At 42.5% G+C, this 18,579-nt stretch overlaps 1 protein-coding gene across 1 annotated transcript in view; it reads left to right on the top strand.

The window, feature by feature from the left end:
* Positions 1-18,579, top strand: part of LOC149314014 (uncharacterized) — a 135,696-nt gene that overhangs the window by 108,720 nt on the left and 8,397 nt on the right. The window contains exons 7-11 of the mRNA XM_089523053.1: positions 2,088-2,194; positions 4,632-4,775; positions 8,428-8,491; positions 9,222-11,132; positions 17,415-17,521. Coding sequence (XP_089379179.1) covers positions 2,088-2,194; positions 4,632-4,775; positions 8,428-8,491; positions 9,222-11,132; positions 17,415-17,521 — 2,333 coding nt within the window. The remainder of the gene's footprint in view (positions 1-2,087; positions 2,195-4,631; positions 4,776-8,427; positions 8,492-9,221; positions 11,133-17,414; positions 17,522-18,579) is intronic.

The raw sequence follows: 18,579 nt of genomic DNA on the forward strand, positions 1-18,579 counted from the left end.
ATCAAGCCATGACCCTTAAAGTGCCAAATTGCATTATTTCTATGCACCCTAAGAATGATAGAATCTTAGCGTGGAAGAGACCATATGAAGACATTTGCCATAAAGTGGTTTTCTGTGGTCCCAAGAAAACATGTACCACAATGGCAAATTTCTTTCTGGCTCATTGATACAGGGTGCTGTCTTATGAGAAGGGGGATTAAAACGGACTACTTAGTAAAATGTGTTTTCTTGGGTGTCACTTCTTTTTAATAAATAAATAAATAAATTGAAAACAGAGACACTGTCCATATTTTGCAGGATATAAATCAAGAAAGTAGATAAACAACCCACCCAGTTCAGGATACTGAGAAAATGTCTTTAATAAAATTTATTGGGTATGGATGCAAGGTAAATGGGGTGGAAAGGAGAATGTGGTTAGTACTGGCTTCGTGCTGGCAGCAGACAGCTATTGAAAAGGAGGAAGTGGCAGCAAGTTTGGACAGTGGATTTAGCTGGAACCCAACTCCTAAGAGATTTGTCAGTGGCAGTTTGAGATTGTTAAAAAGGTAAAATTTGATTTCTTATTTTCCTGGCTGAGCACAGGGGGAAAAAAAACATTGAGGAAAAGACGGTATGATAAAAATTTGTTGTTCAGGCTGATGTTCATATTGAGAACACCTAGTTCTTGTGGGTTGACAGCAATTGACTTCAGCCATAAAAATTGGGACAACATTTTTTTAAGCAAAGAGAGGGTTTTCTTGGTGAGATAAAATAAAGTAAAGTTTTCCTTTGCTCTGTTTTTTAAAACTGGAAATAGTCTCTATGGTTCATTAAAAGCATCCTGATACGTGACAAATTTTCTATGGGGGGAGTTATGTCATCTGAACTTCAGCTCCCTTCTCTCTTTAATTTCTTTATGTGAGCCAAGTATATGATAAAATATGTGTTTGTTGCACTGAGTTCCAAAATCTTGACACAGTTATTCAATCCACAGCAAAATTAATCAGTCATAAATGGTGAAAAAATGAAGTTAACACAAGGCATACCTCTCGGGGAAGGTATTCCAAAGTTGGGGTACCACCACAGAGAAAAACCTATATTATGCTATCACATGCTTTCTTTGAATGGTTGGACAATGAGGCAGGCATCCCCCACCTCCTTATCTAAGAACATGAGTAGGCTAGTAATGAGAGGGGTATGCCTTTAGATACCAGATACCCAAGTCATTTAGGTCTGTATAGGTGACTACCACCACCATGGATTCACCCCAGAAACAGATAAACCTTTCACAAAGCTCCTTCAGGTCAAGTGTTATGGCCATAGTATTTTATGCCAAGTAACATCTACACTTGATCTCAATGTCTTTCTTTGGCACCATTTTCACTCCATGCATCTGAGGAAGTAGACCAAATCTACAAAAAATTATGCTACAATGTCTTTCATTCAATTAGTCTTAATGGTGCTACAAGATCCCTTTGCATATTAACATCGAAACTTCTTGGGCAGCTTCCGTAAAGGCTATTAATATAACCCACAGTGGGGATTCACACCACCCTGCAGATATTTCTGGACTGCAATTCCCAGAAGCTCTATCCAGCATTGACATTGGTGAGGAATTATGTCCAATAGCATCTGGAGGATGCCCACATCCAGATACTTGCTATAGATGATGGGAGTAGCAGACCAGCAACATCTGGGGCAACACATGCTCTAGCCTCTGCTATGGAGTTAAATAAAATGTATAAGTTCTGTCTGCAAGGATTAAGTGAAGTTTTTAAAAAATATTTTTTTTAAAAAAACCAAGAAGCAACAAATAAACCATTGCAATATGAGAAAGTATAACTATGGAGAAGAAAAAATGTAAACATTATGTCATCTCCACCTGTTGTGTAAAAAAGAAGTATGGATGGACTTGTACAAGGAACCAAGTGTAATTAATGAATAATTCATGCACTGGCAGCAAGTAGGGGAAGTTTCTCACAGCATTTATGCCAACCAGGTGGAGTAGAGACAATATGAATGAAGAATACTATAGCAAATAGAGTGGCATTAGATTATTCTTCTACCCTTGAATGTACATCAAAGTGTGCCTCTTTTTGATCCAGCAGCTGAAAACATCTGTGGGGAAAGGACGTGCTTTCATCCGCTATTGCCTGGTCCATCAGCAGCTGGCTGAGACCTTGCAACTTTGCTTCATGGAACCAGAAGTGACTAGGTAAGGGTTCTCTGCGGTAAAGGAAGACTGCGAAGATTATCGCACCGGGGTTAAAACGTTCCCCGGTGCGTTCTAACGGGGGCGAGCATGGAGCGTGACGGGAATGCAATGGGGCCCAGAATGCTATTTTACCGCACAGCAGAACGGGCTGTGTGTTCCCATCGTGTTCACATTGAGTTCCAGGGGACGCCATTTCTGGGAACTGTTTCAAAGCGTCCCCAGAAATGGTGTCCCCAGGAACTCAATGGGAACACGATGGGAACGCTTGGTGGCGATGGTGGCGTTCCGCTGTGTGGTAAAATAGTGTTCTGGGCCCCATTGCATTCCCATCACACTCCATGCTCGCTTCCGTTAGAATGCACCGGGGAACGTTTTAACCCCGGTGCGATAATCTTCTGTGGTTTAGGTGAGACATAAGATGTTTGGGACACAGGATGTGACTGCATGCTTAGGATCATGGTGCAAAAGATAACAAGGCAAAGAATGGTAAAGTGGATATGATGAATGAGAAACATGGAGGACTCTGGCATTCCAAGGAAGGAATGGGATTCAGGCACAAGGACAAAGTCTAGACAAAGCAGTGTTGCTACTATATGTTGGAGTCTAAAGATGGAGCCTCAAGCATTAGGCTTGGTCCCAAGCAAGGAACAAAACGGTGGCCCTCTTCTGTGTACACAAACTGAATGGACAAGCAGCTTAATCTTTCTTCAGCATAAGCTATGGAGCAGCATCCTCCACCATATCATGAGGTACCAGCTAGCTTAGGGCATGTGGGACAAAATTTATCTTCTGATACTCCACTTCCTTGTCCCAGCATCTGCCATCCTGCAGTAGTATAGAGGTAAATTTAGATGTGGAAGCTTCATTGTGAAAGTAAATATAGCATCACCATGAGGAAAATGGTGATCTTTCTTTCTTTCTTTCTTTTAAAAAATAGTAGATTTCACCTCCATCAGACACTGTTTTTTGGTAAAATTAGAGGGTCTTAATTGCCTACTGAAGACTGTGCCATCCCAAAGTAATTAAGGATTATTGAGTGGGGGGGGGGGGAGCTCATCAGAGAGAGCTAGATGGTTTGAATATTGGACTACAACTCTGGAGAACAAGGTTCAAATCCCCATTTAATCATGGAAACCCAGCACAGGCTATGGAGAATCACATCTTAACAAATCTTAAGAAAATGCCATGATAGTCACCATAAATCAGAAACTACTTGAAGGGCCACAACAGCAAAATAATCAGAATACAGTATTGGTAGGAAAATTTATTCCCTCCTTCAACTACTATGGAGGTTGCAGTTAAACTCAAACAGGGGAGTTTCTCTGTGTGTGTGTGTGTGTAGAGTGGCAGATGATGTCATAGTCCAGTTATGGTCGACCTTTTCGGAGCTGTGTGCCCCAATTATTTTTTCTCCCAGCACCAGGCTCTACCCATTGCCAGGGGCAGGGCTGGTGCCCTCCAGGAGAGGGGCTTCCGGCCTCCGGGGGAAGGGTTTCTACTCTCCAGGGGCAAAACTTCTGGTCTCTGGGGGCAAGACTCAAGCCCCCCTTTCATTGCCTCCAGCAGGAGGCCGGGAAGAACCAGGGAGGAGGCGCGTGCCTGTGGCCCCTGCCCTGCCCCCCAGGGCCTGTTTCCTGGCCTCTAGCTGCCTCAGAGAGACAGCTGGAGGCCAGGAAACACTGGGGAGGAGCCAGAAGTGTGTGTCTGTGGCTCCTGCCCCCCAGAGCCCATTGCCCAGCCTCTAGCTGCGTCAGAGAGACATCTGGAGACTGGGAAATGCCAGGAGGGAGGAGCCACAGGCATGTGCACCTGTGGCATGCATGCCATAGGTTCGCCATTATGGCCATATTTCCTGCTAATCAAAAAGTGTCAGTGTTTTGATTGCCATCCTGCCTAATTCTGCCTAACAATGGAACCAGCCCAGATAAGTGAGTGTGTTGAGCAGCAGAAAAGCAAGTCAGGAGTTGTTCTGGTTCAACTAGGAAATGTTAATTCATTTCCCAGCACAATGTCAAAATGCTTCACATTTGGTCAGAGAAGACAGAGGAGCTGTATTCTGTTACCATAAACAATGAAAATATAATACCATTGTGCCCTTTCTGAACAATCAAGGTCACCCTAGTATGCTGCTAGTCTCTGTGGACCACCTTCAATGCTGCCACCTACCAATACCAAAACAAACCATTCTTTCTTTCTTTGCCTAGAGTTCCCCAGATGTCCCCATAGTACATGTGTATTATGTAACTGGGCTGCCCCAGTTGACAGAGAGAAGCTTGGTGGGGTGAAGGAGAGTTATGGGATCAGTTACTACCTCCATAACCTCGTAACTAGAATGTTTGCCCCCTTCTCAGTCAATTACATCCCATAAGACCTGGTCCACAATGGGAATGGAGACAGTGGGTTTTTTTCAGGATTTGTTCTGGTTTGTTCCTTGCAGTGAATGGTACTACGCACGCAGCCCCTTCCTGGACAGAAAGCTGTGGTTGGATATATTGGGCTCCCTCTATGAATTAGATGGCATCATCTTCCATCTGGCACTCTGCAGAGCAGACCTGGATGCTGCATGGCCAATGGTCTCTGAGTGAGTAGCAGGAGGATATGCAGCTTGGATTCTCCACACAGTTTCCTCACATTATTATTTTGGAGTAAGGTGCATTGGGGCCAGTGCAAGGGAGGGGTTTTGTTGCTGTCTCTCTTACATATTTTCACTGTGAACACTGTACTTTCCTCTCTAAGTGGCCAGAAGTCATTTTAAAAAAATATGTTGGGGTGCTGAAAACTTCCAGTCTGGTTTGGATTAAACTATTCTGCTATCTCAGCAGTGAACAGCTTGTGGCTCCTCTGGATTTTGTTGGATAACAATGTCCATCAGTCCAAGTCTGCATAGACAGTGCTGAGGAATCCTGGAAGTTTCAGTCCAATATCATCTCAGAGGGTCAAAAGTTACAACAAAATCTGCTTCTGTATTATTGATGCATACCTGCACACTGCAGCTCACTACTCTTCCCTTTCCCCCTTCATCATTGCTGTTCCCACTTCTCTGTTAATGCCTCCCTTTACTCTAATCTCTGTACCTTCTTTGCTGCCTTTTCCTCATACTCTCACTAGCCTCCACCTCCTTCTACAAATCCCTCTGGACTGTTAGCTATGTAACATCCATCCTCTGCTTTGATGACCACTCATCTTCTGTGATTCACATGCTTGTTGCAGCTTTTCCCTCAACCTTCCTGCCAGTATAAGAACACATTCACACTATAGAATGGGCCCTGATAGCACTGTTTGAACAGCCATGGTTCTGTCCTATGAAATCCTGAAATGGAGAGTTCATTGTTGTTGTGTGTCTTCAAGTTGTTTCTGACTTATCTGACCTAATAATTAATTAATTAATAATTTGTTTTATTTATATACCGCTATTCCAAAGATCATAGCGGTGAACAGCAAGTAAGCTAATTAGCAAGTAAGCTAATTTGCCCCAACAGTCTGGGTACTCATTTTAGTGACCTCGGAAGGATGCAAGCCTGAGTCGAGCTTGGGCCGTTTTGCTGGTCTTGAACTCGCAACCTTGTGGTTTTGAGTGAATGGTTGCAGTACAGGCATTTAACCACTGCGCCACCAGGGCTCCTGGTAAACCTGCCATGGAGGTTTCTTGGCAAGATTTGTTCAGATGGGCTTTGTCTTTGCTTTTCTCTGGGGATGTTCCCATTAGGTGAAACCCCGCGTTCTGAATCGAATCCAAGGAGTGGCGTTCCTATTAGGATCCGATTTAAACCTAGAACGGTTCTAGAGCAACCCGCAATCGTCCCCACTACAAATCGAATCGTAGAGCGGTTTAAAATTTTGAATCGATTTTTCGTCATTTAACGCGCGTTAAAAAAGACGAAGGGTCTGACCTTCATTTTTCCCTTGATTCGAGTTAGGAACCGGAGCATTTAAATAGGAACGACAACCTTTGAAATCGGGTTAGATGGATGGGAGGAGCCGAGTGCGATGGGGCTGGCCTTGGGGCAGTTGCCCTTTCTGTCCCCATCCGTCATGGCTGTCGCCATTTTTGCTTCCCTCACCCCTTTGTCCGCTGTGGTCTTTCAATAAGAGATAAGGATCATTTTTATTTTTTATTTTAATGGTTTACAGGCGCTTAATCTCTTCAGCGCTTTAAGCGCCTGAAGTCCCGGCTGCTCAAGCGCCTGCATCTGCCGGTGGATTGCAACCTCCCCTCTGTGTGGGGAGAGCCCATTTCTAACGGAGGAGAGGCAGGAAGGGAAGGCTCCTCTCAAAGAGGCATTCCCTGCCCGCTTGGGCTCTGATCTCACCCAGGCAGGGAAGGGAAGGCTCCTCGCGAGGAGGCATCTGATCTCGCCCAGGCAAGGAAGGGCTCTGATCAATGGGGGGGGGGGGGGGGATAGAGCCTTTCTCCCTCCATTTCTCAAATGGAATCTGCCTTCTCCTCCAACCCTGGAAAGAGAATCTTTGGGAAGAGTGCTCCCTCCCTGCTTTTCCAGCAGCCTCCTTCATTGATCTCTGGGCTCTCTGAAGGGATTCTCCCTGGCTGTCTTGGGAGACATGAAGAGGGGATGCTGTCATGGAAAACCTATCCCATTGTTCCTCTGGAAAGAGCTTGGGTTTCCTAAATTCGCTTTGCCAGAAGCCTCCCCCATTGATCTCTGTGCTCTCTGAAGGGATTCTCCCTGGCTGTCTTGGGAGACATGAAGAGGGGATGCTGTCATGCAAAACCTATCCCATAGTTCCTCTGGAAAGAGCTTGGGTTTCCTAAATTCGCTTTCCTAAATTTGCTAAATTCACAAACAGTCAATGAAATGGAAACGATGCCAAAAGATAAATCGCTTCCAAATATTCCGGATTAACGTTACGTCATTCTGATGTACTATTGATTGACAGCTCCAAATAAGGTATGGAGGAGAAGAATCGCTTTATTTAAACACCGATTTCATGCCAAGTAGGAACGCTTGCAGGTAAAAACTTCGATTTAAAAAACCAGATGGGAACGAAGAATAAAAGCGATTCGGAACGCGGGATAAGACCAGGGTTATTTTGAATCGGATCTATTAAAAATGTTATATTTTAAATCGTTTCAAATCTTAAGTGGGAACATCCCCTCTGAGGCTGAGAGAGTATGACTTGCCTAAGGTCACCCAGTGGATTTCCATGACTTGAGTGCAAATTTGAATCCTGGTCTCTAGAGTTTAAGTCCAATATGCAAACCACTATACTACAGCTGGTGTTTTCTCTGATTGACAGATGAAGAAGGGGCATTTAGAAGCTTCAGCCAGAGAACTTCTCTGATGCCTCACCAGACAAACAAACAAACAAACAACAGGATTCTCTTGGATGGAGCCATGATAGTTACAATGGAATGATAGTGCTATAAATGTGTAGTGTGAATGGGCCTCTAGACCCACAGAAGATGCTGTTCCACCCATGACACTAGCCTAAATGGTGGGCTATTATGGCCCTTCAGATAATACTGGATTGTAACTCTCATGATTCTTCCTGCCATTGCCTGTGCTGTCTAATGCCTATGACAGTTATAGCACCACATCATCTGGATGGTAAAAAGTTACCCACCATCCAGGGAAATCTCCTTCTAGAGAAACCATGTCCAGATTTACAGGTTGAGCCTGCCTTATCCAAAATGCTTGTGAGCAGAAGTGTTTTGAATTTCTTATTTATTTATTTATTTATTTATGGATTTTGGAATACCTGTATTGGCATATTTTGATGGTTTCACACAAGGCACCTGCAAAAAGCAGATGTCCCAGATGCTTCCCCAGCTGTCAGCACACTTTCCACCCTTGTAGCAAAGTAGCTGGAAAGGGAGGGAGAAATCCAAGTGAATTTGGTAGCTGCCAGCAAATAAACCTTCACTCGGCTACCAAGAAAAGGGAGAAGGATGTAGAGGACGATCATTTTTATAGGGACCTGAATCCTCCCTCCCTTCTCCTTTTATCCCCTCTATAAAATTTCTGACAGTGGTGAAGCAAGAGCTCCTTGAAGAAAAGTTCAGAAGGCCTGGATGTCAGACTAACCTCCTTTCCTTGAAGACAGAAGTAAGCAGCTGGTGGCAAAAAGTTTCAGGGTTTTTGTTTTTTTATTTTATTTTGGATTTGCAGATAAGGGAGGCTCAACCTCTGGCAAAGGCACATCTTCCTCATGAGACAGCCGTGAGGTTGGAGATGAAATACAGATTTCAGATCTGTTACTTTTGTTTCTCCTAGGGCTTTGCCCCAATGTTCCATCCCAGTTGCCAGCCACATCCATGCAGAGATTGCATCCTCTGAGGTATGTAGTTTCCACTTCCTTGCCTATTCTATTGCATAGCAAGATACTCCCTGCTAGAAGACTCCAGCAATAGCTTTAGAACACTGCTGTGCCCTGGTATGTCCTTTTCCATTCCTTCAAGAAGACCTAGGGCTCCTTCCTATTACATAATTATAGCACTATGATTCCACTTTAATAGCCATGACTTTGTCCTATGGAATCCTGGAATTTGCAGTTGAAGAACTCTTTGGTGTCTCTGACCAAGCTACAAGTTCCATAGAATGCAGCCATGGTAATTAAAGTAGGATCGTAGCATTATAATTGTGTGGTCTGAAAGGGCCCTTTGAGCCTGAGATCTCCCTGTGCCCACCTACCCTCTATCCCAAGAGAGTGGTGATCCAGCAACTTTGCCCTCCCCAGACATATTGTAGAAGTCAGTGTGAGTGGGAAGGGATCACAAGGTCCATCTAATCCATGGAGGAAACCATGGATGAAAACACAACTAAAGCATTCCTGTGAGATAGCCATCCAACCTCTCTTTAAACACTTCCAAAGATGGAGAGTCCTTTTTGCTTATGTGTTTTCTTCATTCTTATTTGTTTAGTATCAATGTGTGATAAGACATTTGAAGCCCAGCTTTTGTTCATGAACATGCAAAAACCTGAGCACCCATTGCTTCTCTTCCATTTCCTGGGATCCAATATGGTAACATTTCTCTGTAACATATTGTTTATTTGTTTGTTGTTCATAGATTGGGAACTCAAATCAAGGTCCAGGAAACAACCATGGAGCCACCAAAGGCCATAAGAACTCATTAATAACCAAAGATCCTTGTGGTCCTGAGTCAACAGATGATAATGCCATTTGGCCTAGGCTGGAACACTCAATGGAAAAGTGGGTTGGAGCCTGGAGAAGCAGAAAGAACAGTCTGCTGCAGATGGGTTCCCTCCTAAAGCAGAATTATTTTATGGAAAAGGAAGCCCAGCATCCAGCTTCTGGGAAGGAGGTGCAGAGGGAAAATGTGGAATCAAAGACCCAAGAGGTCAAACTCAGCAAGGAGCAGCCGGGCAAGGTGTCTTCTACTCAAGATCTTAGTTCCCTACTTCCTCAGCCTGAACATTTCCTCTGTGGAAATATGGAACATCCACATCAGGTGTCTTCTGAAACTGATGGCTGCTGGAAACAGAAGGATCTGAGAGCACTAATGTGGGAGCTTAGTATTTTGCAGCTGCAGTTGGCCCAGCAAAAAGAAGAGAACAAGTCTCTAAAGCAAGCCCTTTCAGAGGAGAACCAAGCTCTGAAACAGGAGCTGGCCAATCATGAAAAACAACACAAGGAGAAAATGGACGAGCAAGAGAAACAGCAGCAAGAGCTGTCCAAGGTAGAAAAATCCCTCAGAGAGGCAGAATGTAAGCTTGCCAATCTGACCAGTGAATGCCAGGAGGCATGGGCCAGCAAAGATGCTGCTGAGAGGTTTCTTAAAGAGGCAGAACAAAGGCTGAATTCTCAGGAGGCAGAACACAAAAAGTGCCTGGCAGACATGGAGGCCCAAGAACTGAAGCACCAGCAGATGATTTCTCAATGTCAGGGACTGCAGGAGAAACTAAAAATGTGTGAAGAGAGTCTAGAGAGGTGGGAAACCCAAGTAGCTGCCCTGAGCAGCCAGCACAGCCAGTTGGAAACAAGTGGGGGAGAGCTAGAAGGGAGGAATGGCAGGGCAGCAGAGACCATGTTGGAGAAGGATCTTCTAAGGGAGAAATTAGAGAGAAGACTAGCTGAGATAAAGGTGCTAGAAAATGAGAGGGAAACCCTTACAGAAACTCTCATTTCTCAGGAGAAAAGCTTGGCATTTACAAAATTAGAGATGCAGGACCTTCAGAAGAAATTGTTGGTGTGTCAAGAGCATGTTGCTACTCTTCAAATGTCTCTGCAGAAAAAAGAGAAGGCCCTAAAAGACAAGGAAGGAGAATATGAAAGCTTGCAAAGGGACCTAAAGACCAAATCAGGTCAGCTCCAGGAAACCTTGGAGAAAAACACTACACTGGAAGCTCAGTTAGAAGAAATGACCAGCAAGAAATCTCATCTGGCTGCTCAACTAGCTGAGGAGCAGGCCCGATGCGAAAGAACCAGGCAGGAACTGATAAGCCAGCTTGGCATTTTTGAAAAAGAGGTAGTTAAGCTTCAAGAGGAGAGGAAACAGCTCCAAGCCAGCCTGCAGCAAGCCCTTAAAGAAAGAGAGGCTTTAGCAAAGCACAAAGAGAGCACTATTGCTTCCCTGGAGGGACAGATCCAGGAGGCCACACAACTTAGAAGTGAGCTGGAGAATGTGAAGGCTACCAGCCAAGCACTACAGAAAGCCTTGCAGGATAAAAATGAAATGGTGGCCTCTTCCCTAAGAGAGCAGTGTTTGCAGTTAAAAACTCATGTGGAGCAACTAGAACAAGAGAAAATGCAAGCCACTCACATAGCCAAGAAGCTGAGTAAAGAACTGGAACAGTGCTGGGAATGGCCCACAGAGGAGAGTGCTCCCCCTTGTGGCAATGTGCTGGAACTAGCAAGGCCCCAACTAACAGACACAGATATACTTCAAGCTGATGTGCCACAAGGTTTGGAAAGAGCTGTCAAGAAAATCGGAAGTGCCAAGCATGAAGCCCATAGCAAGGTAGGAGGAGCCTGTTGTTCCATGAGGAGTACATTGATAAGTGATTTTATGTTTTTAACAGTGGTTTTAACTTGTGTGATAATAATATTTTAATGTTTTAATTGTATTTTTTAAACTCTGTTGTGATCCCGCTTCGATCCAATTGGGAGAGGCAGGAAGATATAAATAAATATAATTATTATTATTATTATTATTATTATTATTATTATTATATGAGGCAACACAGTATTTCTCTCTTTTTTTTTTAATTGATCTTTATTAATTTTTAAAATAAACATAAAACACACAATTGAAGATTCATCATGTCACAAATGAAATTGATCTCGTAAAAAAAAACATCTTCATACCCCTCTTCGTTCTTCTTCTCTTGTCTCTCCTGAAGGGAAGTTCTTATTGTTAAACTTAAACAGCCCATGCTTAAAGTAAGAAATGAAGCTTCTCTGCTGTATTCTAATTTCTAAGATCTGAATACCTTTTGGTGTTAAGTCTATTTACCCTATATCCTTTTACACAGTATATTCAATTTTCTAATAGACTTAGATTATCTTGCATTTTACCACATCACTATACAATAATATCTGAAATTATCTTTCCCTGAACCCTCTCAACAGTTATAGTGATACAAAAAATAAAACTGGAAGAGTCTTTATAAATTCTTCTGCTTCATTTGGAGTCTATTTAGGTTCTGAAATGTTAGAACAGAAATATAATGCATCAGTGATAGCATATATTGAAGTCTCCCTCCAACTCGACCAGTTTTACATCTCTTCTCCCGTCCCTCTATTCTCACTTCCATTCTTGCCACCCAAATTAGATTACAATCGGAGAGATATCTAAATCCCACACTTTCCCCCAATGGATCAGGACTTTTTTCCACATTTCCTTTCTCTTGTTGTTATTTCTATTCTGGACATGACAGGATATAATATCTAGTTCTCTATAATCATTGATCTTCATCATCCAATTTTCCCAAGTTGGCACTTCTTTAGTTTTCCAGAGCCGCGCTATCTCTATTCTAGCCGCTGTGATCATATAGAGAACTATCCTCCAATTCTGCTGCTCGTCTTTGGGATCGAGGACCTAAGTTATGTTCAGAAGAAATAATTTGGGATTCATTGGAATTTTTATTTCTAGAATTTGTTGCATAGTCAAATGTATTTTAACCCAGAATTTTTGAATTGCCGCACATTTCCACCACATGTGGTAATGTGTCCCCTTCTCTATTCCGCATCTCCAGCAGTTTCCATCTGAGGACTTGGACATTTTTTTTAATTTCCAGGGGGTAATGTACCACCTGTTCATGATCTTTAAAAAGTTTTCTTTCAGATTCTGGCCCACTGTGAACTTATCCGTCTTGTTCCAAGCCCCTTCCCATTCATCCATTTTAATTGTCATGTTTAAGTCTTCGGACCACTTTATCATATAATCCTTGACTGCAAGCTTTTCTAAAGTTCTCTTCAAAAATAAGTTGTATAGTTTGGCTATTTTTTTTTTATCCGATTGCCAGAGTATCTCGTCTAATTCGTTAAATCCGGGTTCAATTCCCTTCTCTTTTATATCTTCTTTGTATTTTTGGCAGATCTGAATATAATTGAACCAGGTTATCTCATAACCCTCTTCAACCAGCCTCTCTCTAGTTTTAATGCTAACTTTCCCTGGTCCTATCTTAGTCAATGCGTTATTGTAAGTTAGCCAATTGCCTTGCGGGAGCCATCTGCCAAAAAACGCCTCTTGGGGTGAAGTCCAATATGGTAATTTGAAATAAAACAATTTTTTAATCTTATTCCAAGTAATTAAAAGTGACTTCCTCATAGCGTGATTGTCGAAATCCTTATTATATCTACTTTTGTCATAGCACAGAAAGGCATGCCACCCAAATCTCAAGTGAGTATTTTCCAAATTTAAAATATAGGGGTCATCCAACTTTATCCAGCACTGTATCCACACCATGCTACAAGCCCAGTAATATAATTGAAAGTCCGGCAAAGAGTATCCCCCTCTCTTTTTAGCATCTTTCAGGGTGGACCATTTTATCCTAGGCTTCTTTCCTTTCCAAACGAATTTTTTAAGTTCCCTTTCCCAACTCCTAAAGTTATTTTCTTTTATCTCAATTGGTAAATTCTGTAATAAAAACATTATTTTTGGAAGCACTACCATCTTAATTGTAGAGATCCTCCCCAATAACGAAAGGTTTAATTGGTTCCATCTTTTCATATTTCCCTGAACCTCTTTCCAAACGTTAACATAGTTGTTTTCAAAGAGTCTAAGGTTATCTTTTGCTAACCAAATCCCCAGGTATTTTAGCTTTTTTTCCTCTTTATAACCGGTCTTTCTTTCTAACAACTCCACTTCTTCCCTGGTAAGGTTTTTGGTTAACATTGAGGTCTTGTTCTTGTTGACTCTTAATCCGGTGACTAATTCAAATTGATTTAATTCATAAAGTAATGAGTCTATCCCTTGGATCGGGTCTTCCAATACTAAAATAACGTCATCTGCGAACACCCTCGCTTTCAATTCCAGACCCCCTTTTTTAAGCCCTCTGATGTTCTTATTTTGATTAATAGCATTAATAAGGATTTCCATCGCTGTCAAAAAAAGAAGCGGGGAGATGGGGCACCCTTGTCTCACCCCTCTAAAAAGTTTAAATTCTGAAGATTTCTCCCCGTTCACTACCACTTGCGCACTTTGATTGCTATATATTTGTCTTATTTGATCTATAAATATATCCCCACAGCCTAATTGTCTAAGAGTTTCAAGCAGAAAATCCCAACTTAAAGAATCGAAAGCCTTTTCCATATCTAATGCAACTATCGCGCATTTTCTCTCGTTGTGCACATGATAATATTCTAGGCAGTTTATTAATGGTCTGATGTTATCTCTTAATTGCCTGCCTGGTAAAAAACCATTCTGTTCTATTCCCAATATCGTATTTAGAATCGTCTTTAGTCTTTCTGCTAAGATGTGTGTAAAAATCTTATAATCCACATTTAAGAGACTAATTGGGCGATAATTTGAAACTATTAACGGATCTTTTCCTTCCTTATGTATGAGAGAGATATTAGCAGCCTCCCAAGAGGGAGGGATTCCTTCTGTTGCTATTGAATTAAGAAGCTTATTTAATGGGTTTATCAATTCCCATTTAAATTCCTTATAAAATTTTGGAGTGAAACCATCCCTTCCTGGGGATTTGGCTTCCTTCAAACTCTCGATTGCCTTTAATATTTCTTGTTTCGAGATCGCCTCGTTTAATCTTTCTCTTTGGTCTTCGGTAATCCTAAGCTTAATTTTCCTTTTAATGTACTCTTGGAGAACCGTTTTTTGTTCTTTGTCATGGCCTTGAGCCTTATATAAATTCTGATAAAACTCCCGGAATGAATTTATTATCCCTTCCCTAGAGGTGATCAGTCCTTTATCAGTTTTTAGCTTAGGGATAATTTTTCGTTCCCTTTCTTTTTTTAATTTCTTTGCTAACCATTTCCCTACTTTATTCCCATTTTCAAAAAAATTTTGTTTAGTCGCCTTTAAATTTCTTGCAATTTCTAAGTTAATTTTGCTTTGTGTTTGTTGTTGCAGGATTTTTATTTCGTTCCTTATCTGAGTGTTTGCCGGGTCAGCTTTTAGCAATAATTCCTTCTCTTTGAGTTTCTCCCATAGGTCTTTCTCCCTCTTTTTGTTAATTCTCTTTATTTCCGCGGCCCTTTTCAGGAATAACCCCCGAAACACCGCTTTACCCGCATCCCAGACCACATTATTCTTTATCTCTTGTGACTCGTTTATCCTAAAGTAAATGGCTATCTCCTCTCTCATTTTCTCCACAAAAGCTTTATCCCCTAAAAGCTCATCCCTTAGTCTCCATGAAAATTCCCGGTTTTCCCCAACCTTCATCGACATTTCAATCAAGCAGTGATCAGATAGTGATCTAGGGTCTAATTCCATTAACTTCACCTTTGTAGCCAATATTCCAGACAGTAAAAATAGGTCAATACGGGACCATGATTTATGTGGTTCGGAATAGAAGGTAAATCCTGGTTTATCTTCATTTTTATAGGACCAAAGGTCTTCAAGATTGTGTTCCTGAATCAAGTCTCTGCAGCTCTTGGGAAGTTTCCCTTGACTGTCCTTAATCTTTTTTTCCGCCTTCCTATCCCTCTTTGGCATTATTACCCCGTTAAAGTCTCCCGCCAATATTATATTGTTTAGGTCATAAGACATTAGTTCTTCATTTAACCTCCGATAAAAGATGTCTTTTTTTTCCAATGGTCCATAAACATTTACCACTATCAATTTCATGTCACCTATATCTATTTCTATTATTTGAAATCTTCCCTCCGGATCATTATTTAATTCCTTCGTGTGGAAATTCCTATTTACATAAACCGCTAATCCTCTCTTTCTCTTCTTATTCGACAAGGCAAAACAATTGCCCAGTTTGGGGTTTCTCAAATATTTTTCCTCCCCTTTCCTTATTTTAGTTTCTTGTAGAAGGACTACATCGTAATTTCTCTTTTCCAAAAGATGGAATATTTGTTTTCTCTTTTTTTCCCTATTTATGCCCCCCACGTTCCAGGATGCTAATTTGAGCGTCATTTTATACCTGAATTTACTATCCTCAAGGAATATTCAGATTCTATACCTAACCCATACAAGGGTAGATATTAATCATACTCGGAGCTATACCCAACAAACAAATTCTAGTACTTCTCCCCTGCCTAGAAATCAAACAATTTTAAAGTACCCAAATCCCCCAAATAAAATTAAGGAATTTATAGACCTGGTTAGGTTTCCAACATTCTTGAATGTATAAGCTGCGTATCTTCCAAGTCCAAATTCAAAAGCGGATTTGAGTTCAGATTTCTCCCTTCTCTTTGTTGGGTATCCTTTTCTTCTGGAGGCTGGTCTAGCGAGTCCCTTCTTCCTGGGGCTTCGTCCGCGTCTACTTCGAGATTCTTCTCTCCTTGGCAACACAGTATTTCTCATCCCAGCATCATCTGTAACTGACATCTTTTTGTTCAGAGGATTGAGCTACCGCTCAGTGGTCATGTTGGCTGGTGGCTTCTGTTTTCCAAAAATAGTTGCCCCCAAAATACCAACTAACTTTTCCAAGCTTTGCTATTGACTTGGTGTGTTGCTCTCAGAAGAAACATTTGATTGAATACTCTGGAAAATATGCTCTATTAGATGGGCCTTTGGACCAACCTAGTGTGTTTCGTTTTAGCTTCTTAAAGGATTTCTATACAACAGGAGTGTTTCAAGCTCCCACAATCTCTAGCCATGTTGGCTAGGACATCTGGAAACTTAAGACATGTCAGGGATCAGAAGGTACCCACCCGAGCCCACAATGGCTGTAGTTTTGGGAAAATACCAGGCAAGGAGGTGTAGGGGCAAAATGTGGCTTAATGTAGGTGTAATGTAATCTTCACTGTCCAGAATATGCTGGGGGGGGGGGTGCAGCCTGGATTTTCCTGGCCCCACAGGTGCCCCAATCTCTCCCCGCCCCCCATGACCCTTCATTTCCATGCCAGGGTGGCTGTCTGTGTAGACGTCTTGCATCCACTGCCTCTGTGGGTCAGTTGTATCTGAGGCCAGAATGAAGCATCCAGGGATGGCCACATGGCTGGACACTTTCTTCTGACCTCAAAACAAGTGACCCACAGCAGTGGCACAAGTGCGGAGCCCTGGTGGTGCAGTGGTTGAATGCCTGTACTGCAGCCACTCACTCACAAACTATAAGGTTGTGAGTTCAATACCAGCCAGGCTTGCATCCTTCAGAGGTCGCTAAAATGAGTACAAGGCTTGTTGGAGGCAATTAGTGTACAGTTGTAAACCACTTAGAGACTGCTTAGGCAGTATGAAGCGTCATATAAATGAAGCTGCTATTGCTATTAGGCAGTCCAGGAGGAAGCCCGCGCAGACCACCACTGTGGCATTAGGGCTCCAGATCAAATATGTTTTAAGGCTGTTATATCCCAGTTCTGGCAAGGAACATGCTGACCATTGTCTGGACTGCTTGAATCAGAACTGGAGTTTAGGATGTGTGTCATCCAAGCAGGATGATGCCAGAATGGGGGTGGGGGCTCTTGGTGTGTGGACAAGGCTTAAATGGTTCTTGGGGGGAAATGGAAAGAAAGCTGCCACTGCACTGTTCCAGAAAATTGGAACTTCAAAGAACCATAGAATTCTCGACCTCTTCTTTGCTCCTGGGAGACAGTGAATCTGGTCTCTCACACTTGCATGACTTGCTTTCTGTTCTGCTTCTCCCCACCCTTACCCAATTTTCCTCAGAGTCTAACTAGCCATTTGGGCAAATTGACGGATGATGTTCAGCAGGCAAAGCAAAAGCTAGCAGCCAAGTTAAAAACTACAATGAATCTCATGGAGCAGCTGAACCGGTGAGAGGATGAACACATTCCATTTAATACTGTATTTTAAGGAAAGAGCTGAAGCTCAGTGGAGGAGGATAACCATTGTTTGCAGAAACTATTGGGTTCAGTCTTCAGCATCCTACAACTAAAAGCAGGAAATATTCTGGTTAAAACCGTAGAGAGCCACTGCCATTCAGTATACATCAGGCATGGCAGGCATGTGCCCCCTTGGATGTTGACTGGAGACAATGGAGAGCAATAGGTCAACACCTTGGAAAGGTTGTAAATTGGGGGAAATTTGTATAGGGTGCTGTAGATATAATGCAGTTTAACACTAAGTGCTGTAGCTCCATCCTATGGAATCCTGGGACTTGTAGGTATATAAGGTCTTTAGCCTTCTCTGCCAAAGAGTTCTGGTGCCTCACTGAACTACAAATCCCACAACTCTGTAAGATGGAACTATGGCAGTTAAAGTGGTGTCAAACTGCATTATTTCTACAGTGCAGATGCACCCATAGACAATTTTGTGGTTGTGATAAATCTTCTGCTACACAGCAAAGTCACGTGTTCCCTACCAAGAGGATATAAAGCTTAGCCAGGAGCATTTGGCTGCTTCACAAGGTACCTTACCAGGTGTGTGAGTAGGAAAAAAATGCCAGGTATTAAGCACTGTGACAGGAACTGTGGATATCCCCAAGGACAGCATGTCACTGTGTGTGGGTGGAGGGACTCTTGGGACACAGGTAATTGACACTTTTTGGCATTTGTTATTGCTATTCAGCCAGTTACAATGAGGTTAATACACTGTGTCCAGGGACCAATGTAGTGAGCAACAAACAGTTCAGACTGTTAGAAGAGATTCCAAGACTCACAGCTGTGACTCTAAAGGTAGACTTAGGGCTGAAACAGATGGGCCTGAAGGAGCAGCATCACAGCGCCCCTTTGATTGCCAGGTTGGGGCTGCAACAACCGTGTGCCACACCCCCAACTTGGCCTTTTCCTAGCTCAAAAAAGAAGGGGCAAAAAACCCCGCTCCCTTTTGAGACAGGAAAAAGCCAGCTTTGCCACTGCCACTGTGGCTTGTT

The sequence above is a fragment of the Sceloporus occidentalis genome, unplaced genomic scaffold, assembly GCF_023333645.1.
Source record: "Sceloporus occidentalis isolate IW3139 unplaced genomic scaffold, rSceOcc1.0.p SCAF_4, whole genome shotgun sequence".
NCBI classification, from domain to species: Eukaryota; Metazoa; Chordata; class Lepidosauria; order Squamata; family Phrynosomatidae; genus Sceloporus; species Sceloporus occidentalis.